At 40.9% G+C, this 23,606-nt stretch overlaps 2 protein-coding genes across 3 annotated transcripts; both read right to left on the reverse strand.

Moving 5' to 3' along the window:
• Nucleotides 1-1,275: 1,275 nt before the first annotated feature.
• Nucleotides 1,276-8,862, reverse strand: LOC147186047 (ATP-binding cassette sub-family G member 4-like). The gene is made up of 15 exons (XM_086103329.1): nt 8,697-8,862; nt 7,114-7,343; nt 6,549-6,666; nt 6,336-6,468; nt 6,211-6,261; nt 5,969-6,114; nt 4,700-4,823; nt 3,853-3,967; nt 3,622-3,758; nt 3,385-3,483; nt 3,144-3,312; nt 2,895-2,995; nt 2,036-2,194; nt 1,822-1,944; nt 1,276-1,699 (listed from the first exon to the last, which is right to left on the reverse strand). The coding sequence occupies exons 2-15, from the start codon at nt 7,340-7,342 to the stop codon at nt 1,472-1,474; spliced, it is 1,932 nt and encodes a 643-aa protein (XP_085959455.1). The 5' UTR covers nt 7,343; nt 8,697-8,862; the 3' UTR covers nt 1,276-1,471.
• Nucleotides 8,863-10,308: 1,446 nt separating this feature from the next.
• adm2a (adrenomedullin 2a) lies at nt 10,309-19,842 on the reverse strand. 2 transcript variants are annotated; one of them, XM_086103923.1, is made up of 3 exons: nt 19,806-19,842; nt 19,400-19,662; nt 10,309-13,431 (listed from the first exon to the last, which is right to left on the reverse strand). In XM_086103923.1, exons 2-3 carry the CDS (start codon nt 19,477-19,479, stop codon nt 13,041-13,043), a joined length of 471 nt encoding a protein of 156 aa, XP_085960049.1. In that variant the 5' UTR covers nt 19,480-19,662; nt 19,806-19,842; the 3' UTR covers nt 10,309-13,040. The 2 variants fall into 2 exon arrangements, with proteins under 2 accessions (XP_085960049.1, XP_085960052.1); XM_086103926.1 differs by lacking the exon at nt 19,806-19,842 and having other exon boundaries at nt 19,400-19,734.
• Between the last annotated feature and the right edge of the window lie 3,764 nt (nt 19,843-23,606).

The following is a 23,606-nucleotide window of genomic DNA, read 5'->3' on the forward strand; positions in this document are numbered from 1 at the left end:
CCGGAGCACCCGGAGAAAACCCACGCAGGCCCGGGGAGAACATGCAAACTCCACACAGGGAGGCCGGAGCTGGATCATTTTACTTTTTTATTTTTTTTATTTCATTTTATATTCCACAGTATTGGGAAGTTCGTGTCCGTGGCCAAAACAAATATTTTCGATTATTAAATTGAATAGGCTTTAACTCACTGTAATGTGAATTTAGTCAAGTAATTTGTTTTATTTACGTCGTATTAACCCGTTTGAAAAATCTTCATGTCTTAACTTCTGTATTAGTCTTTTACCTTAGGAAATAGCTTAGCATACTAATGTGACTTAGCTTGCTCTTAAATGTGCTGACCTAAAGCCAAATTGGCGATCTTATCCCAGCTATTTTAATAAACGTTTTTTTTTTAATCTGACCTCCTTTGGAACACTACTCAGTCCTCCATATCCTCCCCTCATATTTCATTGTAAATCACAACCTATTATATATATAGCCGGATACAATTCCAAGTATTTGCATTAATCTTTCCGCCAAGTACAGTACATGCACATTCTCATCGGGATTTTTCAAAACATCTGTTGTGTAATAGACTGAATGACCCGACCCAACTCTTTGGCACTGAACTCCTATTCAAGAATGTTTTTGACGTTTACACCACACGTCACCCTGGGAACCAATTTTTTATTTCAACCTTTAGATGAAAGGGCCGAGGGATAAGATCAAGAAACATTATATTGGAAGCACTGCACGTTTTGCTTTTTCTTGCAAGTGTTTTTTGTTTTGTCACCATAATGGGTGATAAAAAGGTCACAAGTGTACAAATTGGGATGGATAACAAACTATTGAGTAAATTCAACTCATGCAAATATTGTTAGGTGCATTTTCGTCTCGATCTTTGCAATTGATGTAACACGCCAGCGCTAACGTACTCATGCTAACATACTAATTACCATTGTGGCCTGCAAGGAATGAGAAGAATCAAAATTAGCGACCATAGCCAAGTTTATATTGGACATGTGGTGCGGCCATTTTATTTTTAGTTGCATTTTAGTTTGGCAATTTATGTAACATGCTATTGCTAACACGCTCACGCTAACATATTAATTACTATGTGGCCTGTAAATACCATGAAAAGAATCCAAAGTAGCAGTTTATATTAACATGCTGCGGCCATTGTAATTATCAAGTTGTTAGTTGCGTATTAGTCCAGTAATTAACTTGGCAATTAGTGTACCACGATAATGCTAACTTAAATGGACTAAATGTGTTTCATTTTTTTTTAATGGAATTCTTGTCATACAACCAAAAAATATATTTAACAAAATATCCAGCCAATGAAAGTTTGATGACGGCATCAGTTAAATATTCTCAATGTATTATGATCTCAATGGGAAATTCAAACCGAATTACAAGTTCAACCAGCGACAAGTTCAACCAGCAAACTGTCTTTTAACATCCCACTGAATAGATAACATTTACTTGAACTCAACGTTCAGCCCTCACTTTCCAGTGCAGGACTAGAAATGTGGCCACCCTGATGACCGTGAAAAAAATTCCCAGGACAAGAAAATCCACGTAGAGCTTTGCATCCTCCACATCCAGCATTTTCAGGACTTGCATTGGATCCTCAAAGGTACACATCGGCACCGTCGGGTCACATTCCAGCTCCGTGCGGTTCATCCCATAGATCGAGAGCATCACTCCCTCGAAACCGTACCTGAAAGCGACAATTGACATCATTTTCTACCGTCTGGATTGTGGGCTATACATACTGCCAAGCTTGATGATATGGTAATTTTTTTGGTTCATTAACATCCAACAAAATCAAGATCAAGGTACCTGACGTAGGAGACGTAAGAGGTCCACTGCAGGTAATAAGGAATGTTGCGGAAACTCACAAAGAAGCCCGAGAAGAGGATGATTGGTATGGCTGTGATCGGCCCGACGAAAGTGGCAACCTGCGGGTTATCATTCCGATACGTTTGTGAAGGGGTGGGAGTGGTGCGGCGGGTGGGGGGGCCTAATTTGAGATGAAAGATAAAAACCTACCTGTGGTGATGGCGACGCCGCCCCAATGAGCAGCCCAAGGGACTGTGCAACAAGGGCAACGGACGTGCACAGGGAGAGGAAGAGCACGAAGCGAGTAGCTTCTGCAGGCTGACCAGTCATCCAGTATGCGATACTGCAGTACAGTATTGGACAGATCATCTGGAAAAGAATTGCGCAAACCCCAATGTTACGATTGTGAGTGTGTTTTTCTTGCCCCCATACCGCCACTATCGCATCACAATGATAGAAAGCATCCACATGGTACCAAATAAATGTCATTTACCGTATTTTCTGCACTATAAGGCGCGCCTAAAAGCATTTATAATTTTCTCAAAAGCCGACAGTTTGTATAAGGATCAATATTCTGATTTACCGGACGTAATATTGTAAATTTATTTTAAAGCGCTTTGTTACAGCTGCGGCGGTTGTGAAAGCTCTTATCTAAAGCTGTATTGTATTGTATTCCCTTTAGCGTAGCTCCATCTAGTGGTTGCATAATGCAACCGCAGCCACTATTGTAGCTTCTATTCAATGCCCTATATATGAAAACAGTTTTAAAATCGGCCATACATTGAAGGTGCGGCCTTACACTCCGAAGCGCCTTATAATGCAGAAAATACGGTACATCATCTGGAGCGGTTCTATACTAATTATTACAAGTGTGAAGTGTACAGGGTCGCCGCTGACATGTTTTGATTGCCAAAATCGTCTGGAACAGGTTTTCACGAAGGATGAAGCAATTGAGAGCATCAGCATGTTAACGGTACTCGTAGCACACTTTTGGGATTTACTGTCCTGGAAGATAATCAAGATAAATCTCCACATGGTGAAATATAAAAAGCCAATCGTGTCAGTTTACCTGGAATGGGATGTCTGCACACGTTTTTGCCATGTAGTAGGCATGTAGACTGTACCACGAGTTTAAGTACTCCCTTACAAACACAGCCATTTCCAGAGGAACTGTGGGAGAAGAGGCGAATTATCGTGACTGGTCGTTTGCACTTTAATCCTTTCAGGGACAGCGGTTACGACAGTGGACAGTTTATCGTGTTATCAGGTTACAGGGTGCAATGAAAGGGTTTAGCAGGACGGTCCGTCGATTTCTTACAGGTAAGAACGGTGGGCATCAGGGCGGCGAACATGATGAACAGCATGGAGAAGAAGAGGAACCCGGCGTTGTTGAACGCGCTCACCCCGTCGTTTCCGATGTTGAGGTAAAGCAAGCCAATCAGGAGTCCGATGATGATGTGCGAGATCACGCGCAGGTGGGTCAGTATCTGGACAACGCAAAAAAAAAAAAAATGTTCATTCCGAAAAATCGTGTCGAAATGTTTTCTTCCGAGATTTACCGCATCCCTGCATATGGCCGTGAGGTTTCTTTTAAAGAGGATGAAGAACTGTTTCAAAGTACTGGTGGCAAAGTATTGTATCTCGAGAGGTGCCATATCCTGTAGAAAAGACAACACAATACAATTTTAGGATACTGTATAACGAACAGTTGCGGGAGATACGTTCCAGAGGAAATGCACCGAACCATGAACAATGCACTTTTATTCAAAGTCAATTCATCAAAGCGGATTACTTACGGGTTGGTTATCGCCGGCGGACGAACTCTCGTCATGCCCAGTGTTCTTCTTGCTCTCCTCGCAGCACTGGCTGCCTTGGGCGGCCTCAGACAACACCGCCTGCATGTCGCCATGCGCTCCCGTCGCCACTTCGATGACTGGCGGGGGGGGAAAAAAAACAACACGGCTGACGAGAGTCAAGAACATCCGATAAACGCGGACGCGTCGCGGAAGGAGAAGGTTGGGACTCACTGAAATCTGCCGGATTGTGATACTTCGGGCAATGAAGGTTGAGGTTGGTCAGGTGAGGGATGAGGTGGGTGACTGAGCCCCTGTAGATACACTGGCCTTGACTGAGGATGTACAGCTTAATTGAAAAGCACAGGGGTACAGGGTGTCAAACTCATTTTTGTTGCGGGCCACGTTGTAGTTACGGTTTGACTTGGAGGGCCGTTATGAATTTTAGAAAACCATTATAAATGTTTAATCACCTCCACATATTACATACGCAGCGCACAACAAATGAATGGATAACTACTTTTAAAATCAGAAGTCAAGAATAATGTTATTGTGGATTGCATATGACAATTTGAAATTTTGGTTCAGACTTTTGCAAGCATCATGGAACTCGACATGCTTGATTTGCTTTCGCGGGCCACATAAAATGATGTGGTGGGCCAGATCTGGCCCCCGGGCCTTGACTTTGACCCCTGTGTGTTAGTGTATCTGTGGTTCAAATCTGGACAAAAAATTAAATATTCGAAAAATTAAATATCCCCGGACTGGGGGCGTGGTATGCAAATATCGGGGGCAGTGTTCTTCTTGTATTTTGCATATGTAAACAGTAAAAGTTCGATGAGGAGCACGAGGGGTGTGATTTGCGGAGCAACTGTTCGCTCTGGCAAATCATGCTTTCGCCGACTGCAAAAACAATCTTCCATGTGTGTCGAGTCTTTTGTTAACTTTGTCCAGGTAAAAAAAAATCTCTTGACACCACTTCATAGTAGTGGTGTCGTTGACCCCAAGACTAATTAATCTCAAGTATGACAAGTGCAATTGATTACATATCCAATCTGCTATCGTAGGTGCTGGAATTTACCTTGTCAAACATCTGAAAGAGGTTCCCACTGGGCTGATGAATGGTGCAGATGATCGTCCGACCTCCGTTAGCCAGACACTTCAGGAGGGAGATAACCTGGACGGATGTTGCACTGTCCAAACCACTACAATGTGGGAAAACCAAATAGCATTAGGATGACGCGAACCCTGACATACTGTTGGGATTTTCCATTTAGACACGGCACTTATAAAACAATCACCATAATCCGGGATTGTCATAGAAGTAGCAGCAACCAATTTCTTTGTGGACTCAAATTGAACCGCGGGATTGAATCCTTTCATGGACGCTGTAACCTGATAACATGATAAGTCGTCCACTGTAGTGACCGCTGTCCCTCAAAGGGTTCATCCTACAAGAAAATTTATATTGATATGATTTATCACTGGGCTTTGTAGTGTTTTGGATGGTCCACTTTGCCTCCACATAGACTAAAACAAAAATTGATTTGGTTTATGAGGCACGTCTTGGTCTTCTGCCTTCCTACCTTCTGACGTTGATTAGTCAAGAGGAACTCTGGAATCCATCATCTTTGTTCTCATGATATTATTTTACTGCCTATCCCCGAGGGTCTCAACTAAACTTGGTTTGCTGCTCCCTTTTCCTGGAACATTTTACAAAAAAGGTTTAAGACTTCACGAGTTGGACTCGTTGGGGACTTTTAAGACGATGTTGAATTACTTGGGAGGCAACCACTTCTCTTTGTTAGATGTTCCGATTTTCGGGGTTTTATGAGGTTGATCAAATTCGGAAAGAAATGCGTTGAACTCAAGTTGCTTTATTTATGTTCTGCAGTGCGGAACTGTTGGTAGTCCGTGTGACTTTTTAAATTTGACGCTGCCGATCAGAGACAGTTTTGGGACCGTAGCAAACTAATCGTAAAAAAAGAAAAATAAATAAAATTACATTTAAAAAAGGAATGATGAAAACAAAATTTAAAAAAATAAATGAAAAAAGTTAAAAAAAAAAAGAATAACGAAAACAAAATTAAAAAAATAATACATTTTAAAAAAAAGATTAAAAAAAACAAGTCATACCAAAATAAAAACTATGATGAAAAAAATGGCACTGTGAATCCAGTTAACCGTTTGAGGGACAGCGGTAACTACAGTCGGCAGCTTTCAAGATTCACACAATTTTCCTTGACGTCGCATCGGTCAAATTTTTCTGTGCTGGTATTTTGGGGTCATTTTAGGAGAACGTAAAGTGATGTAAGGATTACAGATTACGTCACCTGTGATGTCATCATACCTGATGGGTTCGTCGAAGAACATGACGGGAGGATTGTTGACCAACTCGAGAGCAATGGCCAGTCTTTTCGACTGGCCGCCTGAGAGATTGTTTGTCCGCGTTTTCGCACACGCCATCAGCCCTAAAGCCGTCAGTACCTCGGTCACCTGTGACACAGTCATGACATCGTTACCCTCGACGTAAGTGGTAAATCTAAAAAATACGTTATGAACTCAGGGGGGGAGGGGGGGGGGGGGGCTTACAATCCTCTTTTTGACCTGCATGCTTTCATTGAGTTTCAGATTGGCAGCCACCTAAAATTGCAAGCGGATGACACATTCTCAATTAAAATGTTTTTTTTTTTCTTTTCAAAATAATATGAGTTTACCATCATGGCCTCCTTTGTCGAGAGGTGAGGCATCAGTACGTCACTTTGCATGATGTAGCATGACATCTTCTGAAATGTTTCCAAGTCCCTCGGGCGACCGTTCACCAGGATTTTACCCTTCATGCCTGTCTCCCTGTAATCCAGATTAATATGCATGGCAAAAAAAACAACAACAACAAAACTGGCAATTTGTGTCCTCTTGTGGTATTTTACCTGTATCCTGCCAGGACGTTCATCATGGTGGACTTCCCAGCTCCAGAGGGTCCCATGATCCCGGTAAGCTCTTTGCTGTTAAATTGTCCGTTGAGACAATTCAACAGTGTTTTGAAACCTGTTGGGAGAGGAATAATAAAACATTTCGTGGTTGGTTTTCGGGTTGTACATGTTGACATATTGACTTTTTCCATTCTTTAATTCCTGCACATGACACAATGAAGATCTGGTTAACCCTTTCATGCACCAATAATGATAACCTGATAAACTGTCCACTGTAGTAAGCGCTGTCCCTCAAACGGTTAATCTATTGATCATCTACTGGTGCTTATGATGGGACAATTTTTAAGAATTCTAAAATTGCTCTGAATTACCCGGTGGACATTCTTTGGTTCTTAAAATTCGCAGTTTGGGGCAGGGGGTAATTCTTTGAAAATGTTCTGGCGATTGTCAAGACAATCGCAGCTTATTTGGATGAAGATCGTCTAGTTATTACGAGACCGTTTTGGGGATACATCTACTCAACTGATCTGAATTCTTATATGATGGACAGAGCCTACAGTACCTGCCTTCCGACAACAGTGCCCCTCCTGGATGGCGTACGACAGGTCGTTGAACTCCAAGTTGACAGCAGCTTGGCGCGGGAGTTGGGTGAGGCGCTGGGTGTCGGTGTTGTCCACTTTCTTCAGGTTGGACAATGAGAAGAGGTTGATTTTGGGCCGCGCCTGGGCTCCCGCTTTGGTTTCCTCCATTTGGATGCTGCAGGCACCCCGATTCTGCACCTTCTGGAACATGCTAGAGTAAACACAAAACAGACTGCTTCTAACTTCAAACATGGGCAATCCCGTTTATAATATGAATGACACAATATCCGGATAGTTTATGACCCCTGACACAATGTCCGGATAGTTTATGACCCCATTCACCAAATCAATCCTTTATTTTCTCTGAATGATTTATAACACCATACATTTTACATTACAAATGTCCCAATTACCACAATTTCTTATGGCCAACGTGCATTTTAAAGTCACAATATCAAAATGATAGACAAATCCCACCATACATTTCAAAAGTGAATTTCACCCCAAGTTTGAATGTTGTAAATCCAGGTTAAATTTTTTAAAAAGTCATGGTTACATTTAAGCTCCTTTTAAACCACAAAACTTTTAAAATCTTTTACGTGCACCATAATCAATTTCTGTCGTGTGTTTTCAATGGTTTAAATTATAACTTTTAATGATACTGTAGTACGCCCATCGACTTTCCTTGTGTATGAAATGTGCGCTATAAAAGTGCCTTGCCTTACAAATGTGATACTATCAGTAATTGTTTATGGCCACCACCACACAATTTACAGTGCAAACCCTCAACAAGAGATAACGATTTATGGGCCCACCGTTCACTTTCTATGGCTCTTATCCTGTTCATCATCGTTTGATAGCTTTAAAGTCAACAACAGAAAACGATTTATGGGCCCACCGTTCACTTTCTATGGCTCTTATCCTGTTCATCATCATTTGATAGCGTTAAAGTTTGAGGTCTAATATGGTTGTGTTGTGTTCTTACATCAACTAGAATGAAACCATGATTCATTAAAGCTTCAGCGAAGGATCATAGCACTTTAAAGGCATCTCAGATGACTCTGATGTTTTATTCTCTTGCCACCGGTCTCATATATTTGCAGCGTTAACTTTATTCCATCCATCCTCCTCATCGCTTGTTCTCATTGGCGTCTATCCCAACTGATTTGGGGATGAGAGATTAAGGATAAACTCCCTGGACTGGTTGGCAGTCTTTGAGAATTGAATCCAGGATCTCTTGACTGCTAAACAGCCATGCAACACCCAAATCCCCAAACATTCCTTGATGAAGATTTTCTTGTTTTGTCTTGTCTCGCCATCCTAACCTCAATCATCAGCAGTCTGCTCTTGCGAAAGGCTTACAAAAAGACTACTTACTGGTTAAATATTCAATGAAAACAAAACTGAAAATACAGGATTACTCACGGTTAGTCACCTTGAGTGTGGTTTAACATCATGAATAATTACGACCTTCAACTCATGTACATAAGCTTTTTGATTTAAATGTATATACAACTCTACACATTTGGCCCCCCCCCCCCCAAAAAAACCAAGTCATACATACTCGCTTTGCAGTGTGTTGAAGAGCAGGTGCTCTCCTCTCCCTTTCTTCTGGAAGACGAACTTTAAAAATCTTCGCTCAACGTGGGAGACTAAACGCAACACTATCAACAATTCAGGTCGCTTCGAAAATGCTTCACACGTGTCGAAAAAAAAGTACGTTTCCTATAAAAACCTCCCCGACGTCGTCACGCAACAAGACGGATTTCTCTTTCATCGATGAATGACGAACATCTTTGAAGATTCGAACGAACGCGCACGTCACCGTAGAGAAAATATATTGTTTGAAGGCTGCGTCTTTATATCTCCTTTTTAGGGGAAAACAATATTTATCAAAAATATTTACACAGGCTTCTGTACGGTAAAAAAAAAACAAAAAAACCCCACAATTTCTTTTGTTGCTTTGTTGACTGTGTGACACCGATACACAGTAGCCACATATTCATAATTTGTGAACCTTGAAGTAGCCTGCTGATAAAAATTATTTTGTTTCTCGTAACTTTTTGGCCGTGGAGGGGTACAATTTTTTAGTCAAATTGTGACAAAATAGAAATATAAAATATACTGTATAATATAATTTTTAAAAATTGATGGGGGGGGGGTTGCATTGTATGCTAGCATTAAGCTAGCAAAGAGACAATGGCTTTAACCTCCATTTTGTGAAATTGTGTCAATTGTTTTTCTAATTTGTTCCCACTTTGATGAATTAATCATTTTGTCAAATTGTGTCCATTTTTCCCTACTTTGTTCCCTCCAAATTTTGCTCCTGTCGATTGCAAATTTCTCCATTGTGAGACAAATAAAGGTTTTCTTATCTTTACTGCTGCTTGTTTTTAAAGTTTCCCTCGATGTGAGGGTGGTCAGCGGATTGACCAGAGAATGACAAGGTCACCACCATTGACCACCACGTAGTCCAGCTCCCGTGTACAAAAATTAATTTTTCACTGTTTTCTATAGTGCTTGTCGTTTTAAGGGCGCGGGTACCGAGAGGCCACCCCAGCTGATCTTGGGTGAGAGGCAAGGTTTACCCTGGACTGGTTGTCCGCCAATCATATGGCATATATTGACAAACTATTGACGTGCCAAATGAACTCAGACAACCAGTTCAAACAGATATCAAGATACACGCCTGTCGTCTGAACGTCATCAACTGCATGGAGTGGAAGCGAAATCTCAGCCTCCTTTTGAAAATATGTCACGGTCGAGACTTGTCCTTTTACTGGTGCTTTTGTTGACAAAAACCGCTGTCACTCATTAACTCTTCCAAATCATACAACCTTTACCAAACGTGGCTGCAGTCACCTGACGTCTTCTGATCTGACGTTTCAATGACATTCACCCCATTAAGAAATCAGTCAGTTATGTCACTTGGCTGCCTGTTTATTCACCCACATCAAGGGTATTGCTCTCCCCCCTTCTAATGCAATGGACTATTCCAAACTTTTGATTTAGCATGTGCACAAAAGCAACACTCAGGTTCCTGCTGATAAATGCTAAACATGAATATTCACGAATTTTTGGACTTCTCAAATGTGGGATGTATGCTTGAGTTTTCATCTCAGGCCCTCTGCTGATCTGCTGAAGCACAGCAACAAAGTATTGGTCCATGTGCAATACAGTATAGCTCTTTATTTTGCATACCATAGTGAAGAACATGAACATTTGTACATTTCTACCATGGTGTCAGGTTTTTAAGAAGGAAACAAGAATACACAAAAACAAAAGTCTTTGGCGACATACACTTATGAACACATAAATATAACTTAAATACAACCATTTTTATTTAAATAGCTCATCTGAAGGCATCTATTTACACACAGCGTTCACAGTTGACCCCAACGCCACTGGGAGTGCACTGACATGTTTGAAAAATCTCAAATGTGACACTTACAAAATGGAACTACATTTGCGATAAGAGCGTTCACGACCCAGATGCTTTCTTTGTGTGTTTGCAAAAGAGACCCCTGTGAAAAGTGTGGACGGCGGGCTACTTGCGGGCGTACACCAGACGTGACGCAGTCGACGACGTCACAAAAGTGACCAAAAAAACAAAAAATCCTCTCACAACGATCTGTCACGCTTTTCAAATATACGATAAGCGATAACTCACACACACATACACACACGCACGCGTACACACAGTGCGCAACAGTTTCCAGAGATTCACCAAAGTATTGTCGGAATTTCAAAAGCCATTTTAATGACAAATCTATCATGAGACATCGATTAGCGCAATTACCCCAGACAGCGTGGCGTGTTTCACTTTCGCAAGCCTTTGAACAGATTAGACTGAGAACTTGTGAACCCTGTGTCCTCATGGTGCCAAAGCCAACCTTGGGAAACATGCAGATTAAACAGTTTGGGAAAACACAAAGGGATATTGGGGCCATACTGAAAAGGGGAAAAAATACAATGTCAAAAAAAGTTGGAATATTATCAGGGGGGAAAAAATGTACTGATGATAAGCCATAATGTTATGAGAATAGTATGGTTGTAAATCGAGCATCAAAATTCCTATAACTTCAAACGCAACCGTTTGAGATTTTTTTTTAAAAAAGTGACTTTTTACCGTAATATTTAGACTTTATTATTTTCTAAGATTATAGCCATATTTTTGGGGTGAAAAAGTTATAACGGTGACGAACTGAGATGTGATGAAAAGAAAATAATGTGGGAATATAAAGTTATCATTTTTACACGTCAACAGAGTCGAAATCCCCACACCAACGAACGCAGAAGTTTAACATAAGAAAAAAAAGTTTTGAAAACTTTTCTGGCTTTTTTTTTCTGATACTGGGAACTTCTCATTGCAACTTCAGTGCTTATCTCTCAATAGTCTACTTTTTTTTTCCTTTTCACTCATAATATAACTCAATTTTCCTTCTCATCGTGGCCCCTACCACTCAAAGAGGCGATATAAAGAATATGAAAAAACCAAATACTGTACAGCAAATCCCTCCCTTTGTCAAGTATTGCCAGGTAATTTGTCAAACATTATATTTCAATTTGAAACCTCACGTGAACGTGCGTGGCAGGCCCATGCTCTGCTGGTATGTGTTTTCCCAAATGTCGGCAATTGGAAACAAATCCTTTCCTGCTGTTGCCGCGTGTGACTGCAAAGATTAGGTCAGACTTAATAAACTGCCGTCAATAACAAAAATCTCGATTTGCGGGGAGAATTTAGGAATCAGATGCAGGAGACTAACGCGCTGTGCTCCGTACGGAACATTACACTGTGAATGCATATAATTGACTCGAGGGTGAACACCGGGCGATATTAGGACTTGTGTCATCCATTCATTTGCAGCCCTTTTTAGCTCGCTTTGTTTTGACGAACCAGAGCGTAGTTCGAACCGGAATTCTTCAGGCAATTCTAATCGAGTTATTGCTTTTTTTTTGTTGTCTTTGATTGAATTTCCCGATTCATTTTTTCCTGTTTGCGCACTCTTTCTGTTGTCGTCCACTCTCTTCCAATGCTCACTGCCGCCCTCTAGGTCACTGGAGTGGCATACCATCCACTGTCACTTACAATTTACAACGTCAACGAAATTCGTTTCAGCATCCTGTTTCTTTTCACTATTTGTGCCACTTTATGACCTACAAACAATTAAAGCTGACTAATAAGCTGCTGTGCTGCACGAGTAACACTGCTGGGCCCAACTAGAAACCTCTGGACCCTACTAGCAGCACCAAAATGCCCACTAGTACTTTACTAATTCTATTAGTGAGGCTCTAGCAGTGGGAAAAATAAAATATTACTAAAAAGACACGGTTGTTCTACTCGTGTGTACTGACTTACTCAAAGGGCATATTAGGACACGGACCCTAAGCTGGATATCGAGGAAATCTAATAAATGTTCAAACGGCTTTTCCCACCTTGTTTTAGTTTTCATTTTATTACAAGTCCACATTCTTGGAAAAAAAAAGTGTTCCCTGGATTGATCTGCCACAACCCAGCCTTGGCCGAGATCTACCGAATGCTCTTTGTTATATCTTAAAATGTGTCCAAATGTGATCCGACGTAACTTTGGCATTGAATGCATCGTCAAGGCTGAATCAAGAATTCGGGGGTGTTTGATCAGCGAGGCACAGTCCAGAGCTGAAGACAAGCTTTTTTTGTCCTGACATTAACAGGATTAAGACTGAGGTTGCTTAGGTTGTCCGTCGATGAAAAAAAGGCAAACATTGTCAGGGTGGTGGGTCACTCAAGCTGGGTGGTACTAAACTGAACAATTAGCCTGAAAAGTAAAGAGGCACAGCAGTGATCCAGGTGATGTGTACTGTAATACCAGATTAATACATTAACAGATAAATACCAAATATATGATTTTGGGGGGTGGCGGATCACTCATCCATAACTATGGGGGCTTCTGGGATTAATAGGCGACGAGTCTTCTCTGCCGCTCTGGCCGATAAGCTGGTAAAGCCGGTGACTGAGGTTTTGTACTTGGCAGGTTCCCAGTACACATCCCACTCGCATCAGCTGGACATGGTGTGGGTAGTGGTGGGTACCCCGGAAGCCGGGGTGGGCGTGGCGGCGGGCCCTCAGCGACGTCGCAGGAACCCCGAAACGATCTGCAGGTCTGGCCCACGCCAGACTGGGGTTGCTTCTTTTCGCCTTAGAGGGCTGTTGGTGTCTGAGGGCCCATTTCACCGACGGACTGGCGGTGTTGGTTTGGGCTCCAGGAACCAATGATGGATCCTCTTCGGAGTCGATTAGCTTGTTGAGATGGTCCAAGCTGAAGAGAGATGACAAATGAAGTTTAGAATTTATAGCACAAAAAAAAAATGAAAAGGGTTCAGCAACCTGAACTTTTCCCATTGTTTCAATGAATTTTGGACATGTGCAGTAGGCTTCTTGATTTATACAAGACTTATAAAAATCAATCACCATATTTTGTATTTTTTTTGTTTTATTCTTTTAATCATAAAATATTTTCACCTGTTCGGAGATACTTCGACAAAAACAAATATCTTCACTTTTTAAAAACCCAAAATATTGCAAATACTGTATTCGTTTTGTAATATACAATTATTATATGTACTATTTATTAAATATGAAAAAAATGTATGTACTGTCACGTGACATGTACATTGTTTTTCCAGACAGATTTTTGTTATAACAATAAAAATCAGGTTGGGCCAGACTTTTTTTTTTTTTTTTTTTTGCATACTGATAAGAAATGTAAAACAAAAAACAGAAATATAAAAAAAAAAATCAAATACGTTTGAAATAAAATACAAATAAATATAATATGATGACCAAACACAAATGTTAGTTATGATTATGATTTTTTTTGTATTTTGATTTTATTTGTGAAAGTAAAAGCAAGTGTCTCTAAACTGTATGCTGTTTGTAAGTTTTTTTTTTCAGAGCCCCAAAAATCAAGTATCTCTGTATGTTGACATTTTTTGTTCTTTTTCTTCCAAGTCACAAAGTCTTTTTTGTAGTTTTTTTTTATTCCCCCAATCCAATTGAGTGGAACTAGTAACAAAAAACAAAAAGATCGGCAACGCTTTGATGTTGTTATTTTGTGCGCTGTCTTGGCTACCAATGGTTTTAATGAGGGGTATTTTTTTCCCCATCCCATCCATGGTCTTCCAATCAAACCAATTCCCAGAGATTTCTTGGAAACAAACAGGCTTTACTCATACTTTTTTTTTTTCCGGGAAATATAACATGCCTGAGCTCTTACGGTTTTGGCGAATGAGCATCAGGCCAATTAACCTGTTCCAACATTCGACATTACGGCGTACGAGATGACATCCAGTTCAACAAAACAAGGCTCAACCATCTGTTTGGTGTTTGACAAACACAGTGGAAGCTTTTCTGACCCCCGCCCCCCTTCAATGTTTGTGCAGCGCCGTTGGACCAGTAGATCCGGCAGTGTGCTGTTGCCTGGCAGCCAATGGATGATCAGGAAAAAAAAAAATCAAAATAGTAAGGAATGCTTGATCCCCAACAAAACAAAACAAAACAAAACAAGAAAAAGCAGTGTGTTCTCAGAGAAGATGTTTGATCGTATTAAAAAAATAAAAATAAAAAAAGGGAAAAAAATCCACTTGGGAGGACGTGAGACACATCACGACTCTCCTGCGGCCTTGCGGATTCCGCGCTGAAACGCGAAGCTGTCGCGGGGGTTTATTTTAGCTACTTGTAGCTATGGTGCCACAGGCTGAATAAATAATTGTGGGGATCTTGAGCACGATATTTCCAAGACGGGGTTGGTGAGCCACAAGCCACGTAACACTTAGTGCACATTTCAAATGGAAAATGGATCGTTTGTGGATCATTTGGGGATGCTAAATGTCATGTTTCTTCTTTCATCGGTCATCAAAAACAATGACGGCATCATTCAAAAACGATTACATCTGATAACTATTTCCTTTTATGACGTCCATCCTCTATTAGGCGTTATTATTCTCATTATGAGACATACTCGCCTTTATTTGTCAAAACATTTAACCCCTTCATGCACCCCGTAACCTGATTATCACAATCTTGAGTCCAATTGTCTTAGTATTTAAAAAAAAAGTTGGTGTTCCTGTCTGGGAAACGAGTCGCATGAATGTGTAATCCCCCCGGCTGCGGGGAAACAGTGGTGAGCTTGTTGGTAGCGCGCAGCGCCAGAAATAAGGGGAAAGGTTATTTATTTTGAAAAGCTCGTCTAATAAGTGGCCCTGCTTTCATAACCGCTTAGGTAGCGTGGGATTTATTTTACACGAGCCAGACTGCGTGTTCATACAGTCGTGTGTGCGTTTACTGTATGTACAATAAAGCTCTTAGATATGCTATTTATTCACGCAAATGTTCTGGGCATCTATTGGGGGGGGGGCGTTTTTTTTTTTTTTACCCTTTCAGGGATAGCGGTTACTACTCATCATGTTATCGAGTTGCAGGGTGCATGAAGGGGTTTAAATCGTAGATAAAGGTCGTTTCAACACCCCCATAACAACATTGTTATTCTTGTTGCTGCAGAAAAAAAACCCCACGATTTATTTGAGGTGAGGTGTATATTTATTTAAATGTCGATTGAATATTTGAGAACAAATCAACGCAGGGGAAATGTTTTATCGATCCATCTGTAATGGAGGACGATAATTACGTAATCATAATCAGGCAAAAAAAATGTTTTAAGTATTTAATTGAGGTGCGGCGTTAATTTGGATCAAGTGTCTACAGCAGGGGTCCCCAAACCACGGCCCGCGGGCCGGATACGGCCCGTCAGCACATTTGGCCCGGCCCTCTAACCCTCCTGTTGTCCTCGGGCCAAAATGACCCGTCACTGTGTTAAAAACGCCCCAAATACCCCCTAAATGATCATTTTTGAACTTGAAATTTTATGACTTTTCCTAGATTGGCCCCAACTGCAGAAACATTTTTGTTTTTTTAAGCTCCCCTACGATCTTCACACTTTTTCTGTTACAAACTGACACCGGCCCCCCATCAGAGAAGGGAAAAGTTATGTGGCCCTCACAGGAAAAAGTTTGGGGACCCCTGGTCTACAGTATTAGCATTCTTCTGTATGAGGAAATGTTTTAACTCCACAAGGCCATTTTGTTCGCATAAGTGATTACTATGCGAAGGATTTTTAAAAATGGGTAGCGATTTGAGGTACGGCGTTTATTTCTTCAAGTGCCTATTACAGAGTAGCCTGCTGTTTGCTGGAATGGGGTAAATCGACTCGACCGAGGCCCGATTTCTAAACGAGAGGGACATTTAAGTGAAAAAGGTGGTATGTCATTTGAGGTGTGGTGTTTATTTATTCAGGTGTTTGTTTGGTAGCATGAGGCTTACAGTGTGGCTTTTTTGAGGATTTATGGGAACTCCAAGGCCAATTTTCGAACAAAAGTGATTTTTTTTCCAGGGGTTTTTTTTTTCCACATTGATCAACTTTTTTTTTCTTTTTTTTCGCATAATGTCACAAACTGTAGCTGTACTTAGCTTTCTGGGTTGAGCGGAAATCTGATCTTTTCGAATCTTTGTAAAGTGAGGGGATTTAGGTCTCAGCCATTAATCCACATTGGAATTCTCCCACCTGTTTTGTCACAGTTTCCCCCCCCCCCACCCCCTCCACACCCACCTCGCCTTTAAGCCTGCGTACAGTTTAATACCCCCTCCACAGAGCCATTCATACATCCCCCAAAATGTTCTTGATTGAAATCTCAGCCGGTCAGGATATCCTCCTGACTACCAGGAAAAAAAAATGTCGTCCAATCACATTTATTTTGAAATTCCCCAATCTATGTGAAGTAATTGGACTACTCCAAAAGAAATTTCTGAAATCCCACTACATTTTTTTAAACAGGCTCAAATGCACTTAAAACAACTCAAACAACACTTTAACGTGTTCATAAGGGTCTTATAATTAAAATGCCAACAACATTTCAAACAAAATGTGTTTGATAAAAAGTATTACTTTTCCTCTACCCATAAAAAGTGCTTGCACTGAGGGAAGCCATTTTCTTACTTTTTCTAACCCCTACAAATTTGATATCATTGGAAAGCACTGAATGTGCTCTTTAGAGTAACAATAGGAGTTAATGCGATTGGATGCACTGGGTGGGAGATATTTAGATTCACAAATTCACAAAAATTTGAACTACTGGTAGTCAGGAGGATATGTATAAAAACCAAAAGAGACGAAAAGGCACGTGCCGGCTGGGTCGACTTGCGACACACAATTTAAACAAGCCAGTGTGTGTCATTCATTTATTCTGTTCCTCTGGTAAATGTTTAGTCAAGAGTATCCCGTCAGCTCATGCGAACCTCGCACTGTTCGAAATATATTGCAACAAACTGCATTAAGTTAAAAAAAAAAAAAAAAAGAAGAAAAATGTGTAGGGCTGATTGTAATCTTTGGTTTGAAGCCGTTGGCTTCGGGAACTTCAACTTCAAGAATTTGACCTGTAAAGCCTGATCTTCGCGAAAGCCATATTAAACATTAGCGGCTTAACCTGACGTTTCTCTTCCATGTTATGGAAAGTGACATTGCTATTTCTCCAGTTGCCCCTTGGTTGCCCCCCCCCCCCATCCCCCAACCCCCTGATCAGGACAAACTCCATACACCCCCATACAATGCGGACACAAGGAAGTACGGACGTCCAAGCTCAGGCATGCTCAGCATCTGTGCGCCGTGTAAAAATACATCAATAAATAAATACAAAGATGAAGCCATCCCTTGTCATTATCAGACAGCATTTGAACAGGACGGAATGTCCTTCGCGGGATAATGTGTTATCCTGATGAAAGCCAGGCATTTATGAGGGGTGGGGGAGTGACCGTAATTATACGCGGTGTTATGGCTTTGTAAAAATAATAGAGAACCCAACCTCGGTGAATGGAACTATGTTGATGTGGATCGTAATTGAGCCTGCATCGAATTGCACAAGTCGAAAACGCAGTTCGTAACCTGTAACATGTTTCTGTGGGAAACATATGGTGGGAACGCTAACAGTTCTCAGGATTGTTTCCAACTCCCTCTGGAACAACTGTTGCATTAAAATAAACATTAATATGAGATTTAGACTCTTTTAATACTTCGTGAGTGAATTCTTGATTTATTTATTTATTTATTAGTTTTGCAGCGATCCATGCAAATAGGAACTATTTTAATGCTAAGAGATTGCCCTTTAAAGCAAATAAGTGAAAAATATGTGATTTGACACGTTCCAAATTCACGTTACCACTGACCGCTGTTCCATAAAGAAAAAAAAAACTAAATAATGACATTTTTAAATATAAGTTTTCTGTATTTTGGATCACTTTAGAAACTGTCTTTTCATTTCAGTGGATTTTTATTGCTTTAAAATGTCAAAAATGGTCCCAGCAGAATAACGTCCGCTGAGATAAGAGCGATTCCTAAACTCTCCGGCAGAGGGCAGTCACACACCGAATGATCGGCATTCCCTCCCGCATCATCACACAAATGCTGCAGCATTCATTCAAGTGTGCATCACTTATTGTATTCGTGGCTGTGTGTGTGCGTGTGTGTGTGTGTTCAAACGAGTTTAGGATGGAAAAGCACAAGAAAGGTGCCACCCGGGGGAAGGGCGAGAGAGAGGCGAGGTACACCTTGACTTGGTTGCTATGGTGATGACTCTCTTTTAGAAGACGAAACTAAGGTGTCTACACCTTTTTTTTTCATAACTCCACAAAGGAAGTCCCGAGCCGAGATTCGAACCGGAACACGTTAACCTCAAGGCACCCATTGCAACCGCACCTACACCATGCTGCCATATACATTTACACGTATAAAAATTAAATCACCCCCCCCCCCCACACCTCGATCTTTCATTTTCTAATAAATGTTCCTCATCACGATTTTGAATTAAATGAGTATGACAATTTTTGCGCACATGTTAAGTTTTTAGTAATTAGAATTGACCTTGCAGTCCCGGCTATCTATCTGGAAGTACAGTATCTGCTCTACTTCACAAAAGGACTTGATAAAATCGTGTTCCACTTTGTCAAGCTTGAGCCACAACATTTACGATGTTAGAAAAAAACAAAGAGGACAGACAGTAACTCACTGAATATGTTGTCACGAATTTTAGCACCGCGGTTGAAAAGAGCCAGGGCTCTATTTTATGACGTTGAGTTCGCAAGCGATCGGCTCAATAATACACAAAATGTGATGCGGTTGGGGCACGTTTCACCTGTAAGTTTTAAAGCGGCCAATGAGAAGCCGAGGAACGTCTTCTTACCTGAAGAGCTCCTCCGCCAAGAGCAATTGGAAGCACACCAAGCTGATGCAATAAACCGTAAGCGGGAGAGGGGAGCGCATCTCCGGGGCCAAGGTTGCCGCTTCACCCGCTCTGGTGAGTCGGCGGCAGAGTGAAGGTGGGTTGGCTGACACAGCACCGGTTAACTGACGTTTATATCCCCCAAAAAGGAAAAAAAAAAAAAGTGGGATGAAGTGCAAAAAAATAACAAAAATAGAAGTTGATGACTGGTTGAACTGTCCAGGCTTGGTAAGGAAAAGTGCAAATATTTGAGGGGGAGAAAAAAAAAAACAAAGATGATTAGTCAAGGGGGGAAAAAAAGCGCATACAACTTCCTGAAATTAAATTCAGTGGAAGGTCATGTTCCAAATTCCATTCAAGGTCTTACCTTCTCTGAGTGCGACTCAGGTGCTGCTGCTGTTGAATTCAAGTGGTCAAGATCAAGTTCTCTGAGCGCCTTTCGGTGACATTGCAGGTTTTAAAAAGGGAGTGGGCGGAGTTAAACACCACGGGCGTGCAGAGTGGGTGGGGGCTATGGGTGCCTGCGCACCTGCTCCTCTCACCCTTCGATACCCAACGTGGCCCTTTGTGAAAGTTGATTTTATGCTATTATACGATTTACATATTTATAAAAAAACATGTCTGTGTCTTTTTAAAAATAAAACGTTACCTATACTCTTCCCTCCAAAATTAATTGCAAACCTAATTTTGGAACGATTGATGTTAGAAGCGCTTGACCTTAGCGAGGATGAATGAGAGAATTTACCTCCCATGCGCACGCACACACACACACACACACACACGCACACGCACTTTTACAGTGATCGAAACAATTCAATTCCCTTTGAACATGTCACGACACGCATTTCCGAGCCAGCCCTAAACGCAACATAACCTATGCACACAAGCTATCACACAAACACAGCGAGCGTGTCGACATTCGGTACACAGTGACATTGGTCGTGGCTGCAAGAGCTGCTCGACTGTTCAACAAACAAGCCATGTAAGTTGAGTCAAGCTGTTACGATAGGATGAGAAATGAACTGGTAACATGAAGGGATAGTGTAGAGTGATCAAAAGTGAAGAGCGTTTTGATACACGATCTGTCATGAAGTCCAATCGTTTTAGTGGACCTCAAAGGATTTCAAATCGGGATCCATCACTATTGAAGTTCTGGAATGAGTGCTCAATGTTTGATCTGGGGGGTGGGGGGGGGTGACTCATTTAACCCTTTCATGCACCCTCTGACCTGATCACATGATAAGCTGTCCATTGTAGTGACCGCTATCCCTGAAAAGGTTAAATTGTATTTGATTTAAAAAATAGATTTAATTAATGACTAAATGAATGTAGGTTAATGAAATATGAAATATTGCATTTTTAAAAATAGAGGTCAAAGAGTTTATTTTATTTTATTTAAAAAAAATTGCAGACATTTAGTCTTTTGGTAATGTATTTTTTTAAATAGAGGCCAAAGAGTTTTTTTTTTTTCCAGAGACATCTGTTGTTTTTGGTCCATTGCATTAGCAAGAGAACAATAAAACATTTTTTTGTGATGGTCTAACATGCATTAGATAACTTGCATTGCATTGTAGAAGTCCTGTTGATGTCGTTTATTTATTATTATTATTATTATTATTTGAACAGTTGCATACTATCTTACTTAACTCATTCACTCCCAAAGACGTTTTTAAACGTCTTTTCAGACTTGGTCTAGAATTTGAACGAGTTACATACTGCCGTTGGTCCATTCGTAATCTTCAACTCCATCTTTAGTTCATGAAACAAATTGTTTAAAGTACTTTATCTATCTAACGGTATACATATAGAATCATATTTTTCCTCAAGTGTTACTGTACTGTCCTCCGATAATCATAATACGTACGGTTGCTAAGGAAAGATTTTCGCAAGCTCAAATAAACATCCAGATATTTTCATTGTATTATTCATCCAAACAGGCGCCATGCTCCCAATGGTACCTTGTAAAATCCCCACCCTTATATATCGTTTACAGAAAATCAGGTGGGCCAGACACGCCGACATTCCCACCACGTCGCATCACCCGGTGAACTGGAATTTTTTTGTTTTATTTCTTCAGTATCGGCAACAGATGTAAACTTTAAGCCCTCCTCCGTCGGGGTTGGGAAGATATTTTTCTAAACAAGCAAACCGGTGTGACTGAACCCACTTCACGAATGAAGATTTTTCTCCTCAAAGTGGACTGATGGGATGACACGCTCACTCATAACAAAACCAATCGGATCGCGCCTGGATTGCGCAACATGTTTTCATGCTCAAGAAAAGTTGTCACTGTTTTTTTTTTTTTCCCCTGGTACTGGGATGACATTCAGCTGTTCGTCCACGTTTAAAACAATAACAAAATTGGGGGAAAAGCGAAACAGAGTCTTCACGAGGAGTTAAAAGGGTGCAGAGTTTGTCATTCGACGTTGATGGAAATACTAAATTAGCTCAGTAGGCAACAGGAGTAATAATTATTCTAATAATGTCATTATTTAATTAATTATATATTTAGTATTGATAATAAGATAACCTTTATTTGTCACAGGAGAAATAAAAATCATAAGTTAATCAAAAAAATAATAATATATATATATTTTAACATCTTTGGTAAAGTATGCGAGCTAATATTACTGATTAGCTTTGCGTGAAGGTGGTTTTCCTGTGTGGAATAATTTCTCGACTGAATCTCGTCATTTATGTAACGTGGGTTCATGAATGTGTACGGGGTAGATGGACGGTGTTGACGCTTTCCGATTCTCTGTTTGAACTAATTTGTCGCCCTCTTGTGGCATCGAGATGCATTTACGATCTAATGTCGATTAGTCTTGGATTTTCACTGTTTGCAAATAGTACACCAAAATGGACATTTAAAAAGTATTTTGGTGCTGGTAGCCCCCCCCCCCCCAAAAGAAAATGCTCAAGAATGCAATGCAGAGTGAGAGGATTGGGTTCAATATATTTTTTTTAAGTGCTTGCGATCATCGCGTTACAGTTAACCTCTCTGCACAGGCATTCCTTTGATCGCCTTTCATATTTTTCCCATGTGTCTTTTTCCTTGACATGCTAATCTAAGGTTTGGCTTGAATAAAAAGATTTTGATTTGGGTTGATATCTAAGCCTCCGTTTCATCTCAGTTTCAATCTTGACCGAAATTCCATTCCTGTCCCCGATGTACGTCATGCTTGCTATTTTATTTTAGTTCTATTATGTAAAACCGAAGTTTGCTTGGCAGGTTGAAAAAAAAAATGGACGGTGGGGGGGTGGGGGGTGGGGGGTTTGATATTCTCAAACTGCTCCGCCTCCCCCAAAAAGATGATACGCCTCACGCTTGTGCAGTGACAATGTTAGGCCGGTAACCTCTCAAAAATTAATTTTGCCATCCAGCAAAACTCATTGCAGCTCTGCTTACCTTTTGGCTTTGAAGTCAAACAGCAGAGCGTCGTTGTGCTTTATTTTAAACGTATTATTGATCATCACGTTGCGCTTTTGCCTATTGATTGGACTGATTGTTTGATTCGTCTGCCTCGACGTGGAATCGGGTCACTATTTTTAGACCCCTAACCCATTTATGTAAGAGTCCCCCCTGGCATGGGTGAGTCGGGGCCCGATCACAGAGAGCTTCCCGCCCCCGGTTTGATCTTTCAGTCGTGCGCCGGTTCGACTTTTTTTGTGTCCGGCGGCAATTAGCGCACATTAGAAGAAGCGGGGGGGACTTCTGTGGAGCCGACGCACAAAAGGTTCTGATGGCGCCGCCTCTAGCTGTGCCATGTTTTAAATATAACCGAAATGGAGCGAGATCAAAGCGGGACATTTATTATTGGGTTCTCTTCTCTCACTTTTTTTTTTTTTTTTTGACTGAGTCATGCTCGGGCAGGCTTTTTAAATGTTGCGTAAATAGGACAACGAAGTAGTGTTGTCTCATAAAAGCCCCCCCCCCCGACCCCCTATTTGTTTATTTGAATGTATTTATGTTATTTTATACATTTTTCAAGGGATGGATAGGAGATTCTTTCTCTGCATGTTCTGAACTCCTGTTTCAATGCCATTGTTATACGGAACAGTATAACGCCGCTGTTTGCCAACTTCCCATGGCTCCGACTTCATTCGACTGGAAACGTTGAGACTGATTCAACAGCACTAATGAGACTGATGCATGAAACGAAAGGAA

This window comes from Hippocampus guttulatus, chromosome 22, assembly GCF_054856545.1.
Source record: "Hippocampus guttulatus isolate MCC_2025c chromosome 22, RoL_Hgut_1.0, whole genome shotgun sequence".
NCBI lineage: Eukaryota > Metazoa > Chordata > Actinopteri > Syngnathiformes > Syngnathidae > Hippocampus > Hippocampus guttulatus.

Coding starts and splice junctions, on each gene's coding strand:
- LOC147186047 (XM_086103329.1), bottom strand. CDS start 7,342: ATGTTCCAGAAGGTGCAGAATCGGGGTGCCTGCAGCATCCAAATGGAG. Junction 6,262..6,335: donor CGACAAAGGAGGCCATGATG/GTAAACTCATAT, acceptor TTGCAATTTTAG/GTGGCTGCCAATCTGAAACT. Junction 3,759..3,852: donor TCACAATCCGGCAGATTTCA/GTGAGTCCCAAC, acceptor CCCCCCCGCCAG/TCATCGAAGTGGCGACGGGA.
- adm2a (XM_086103923.1), bottom strand. CDS start 19,479: ATGCGCTCCCCTCTCCCGCTTACGGTTTATTGCATCAGCTTGGTGTGC. Junction 13,432..19,399: donor TTGGCGGAGGAGCTCTTCAG/GTAAGAAGACGT, acceptor ATCTCTCTTCAG/CTTGGACCATCTCAACAAGC.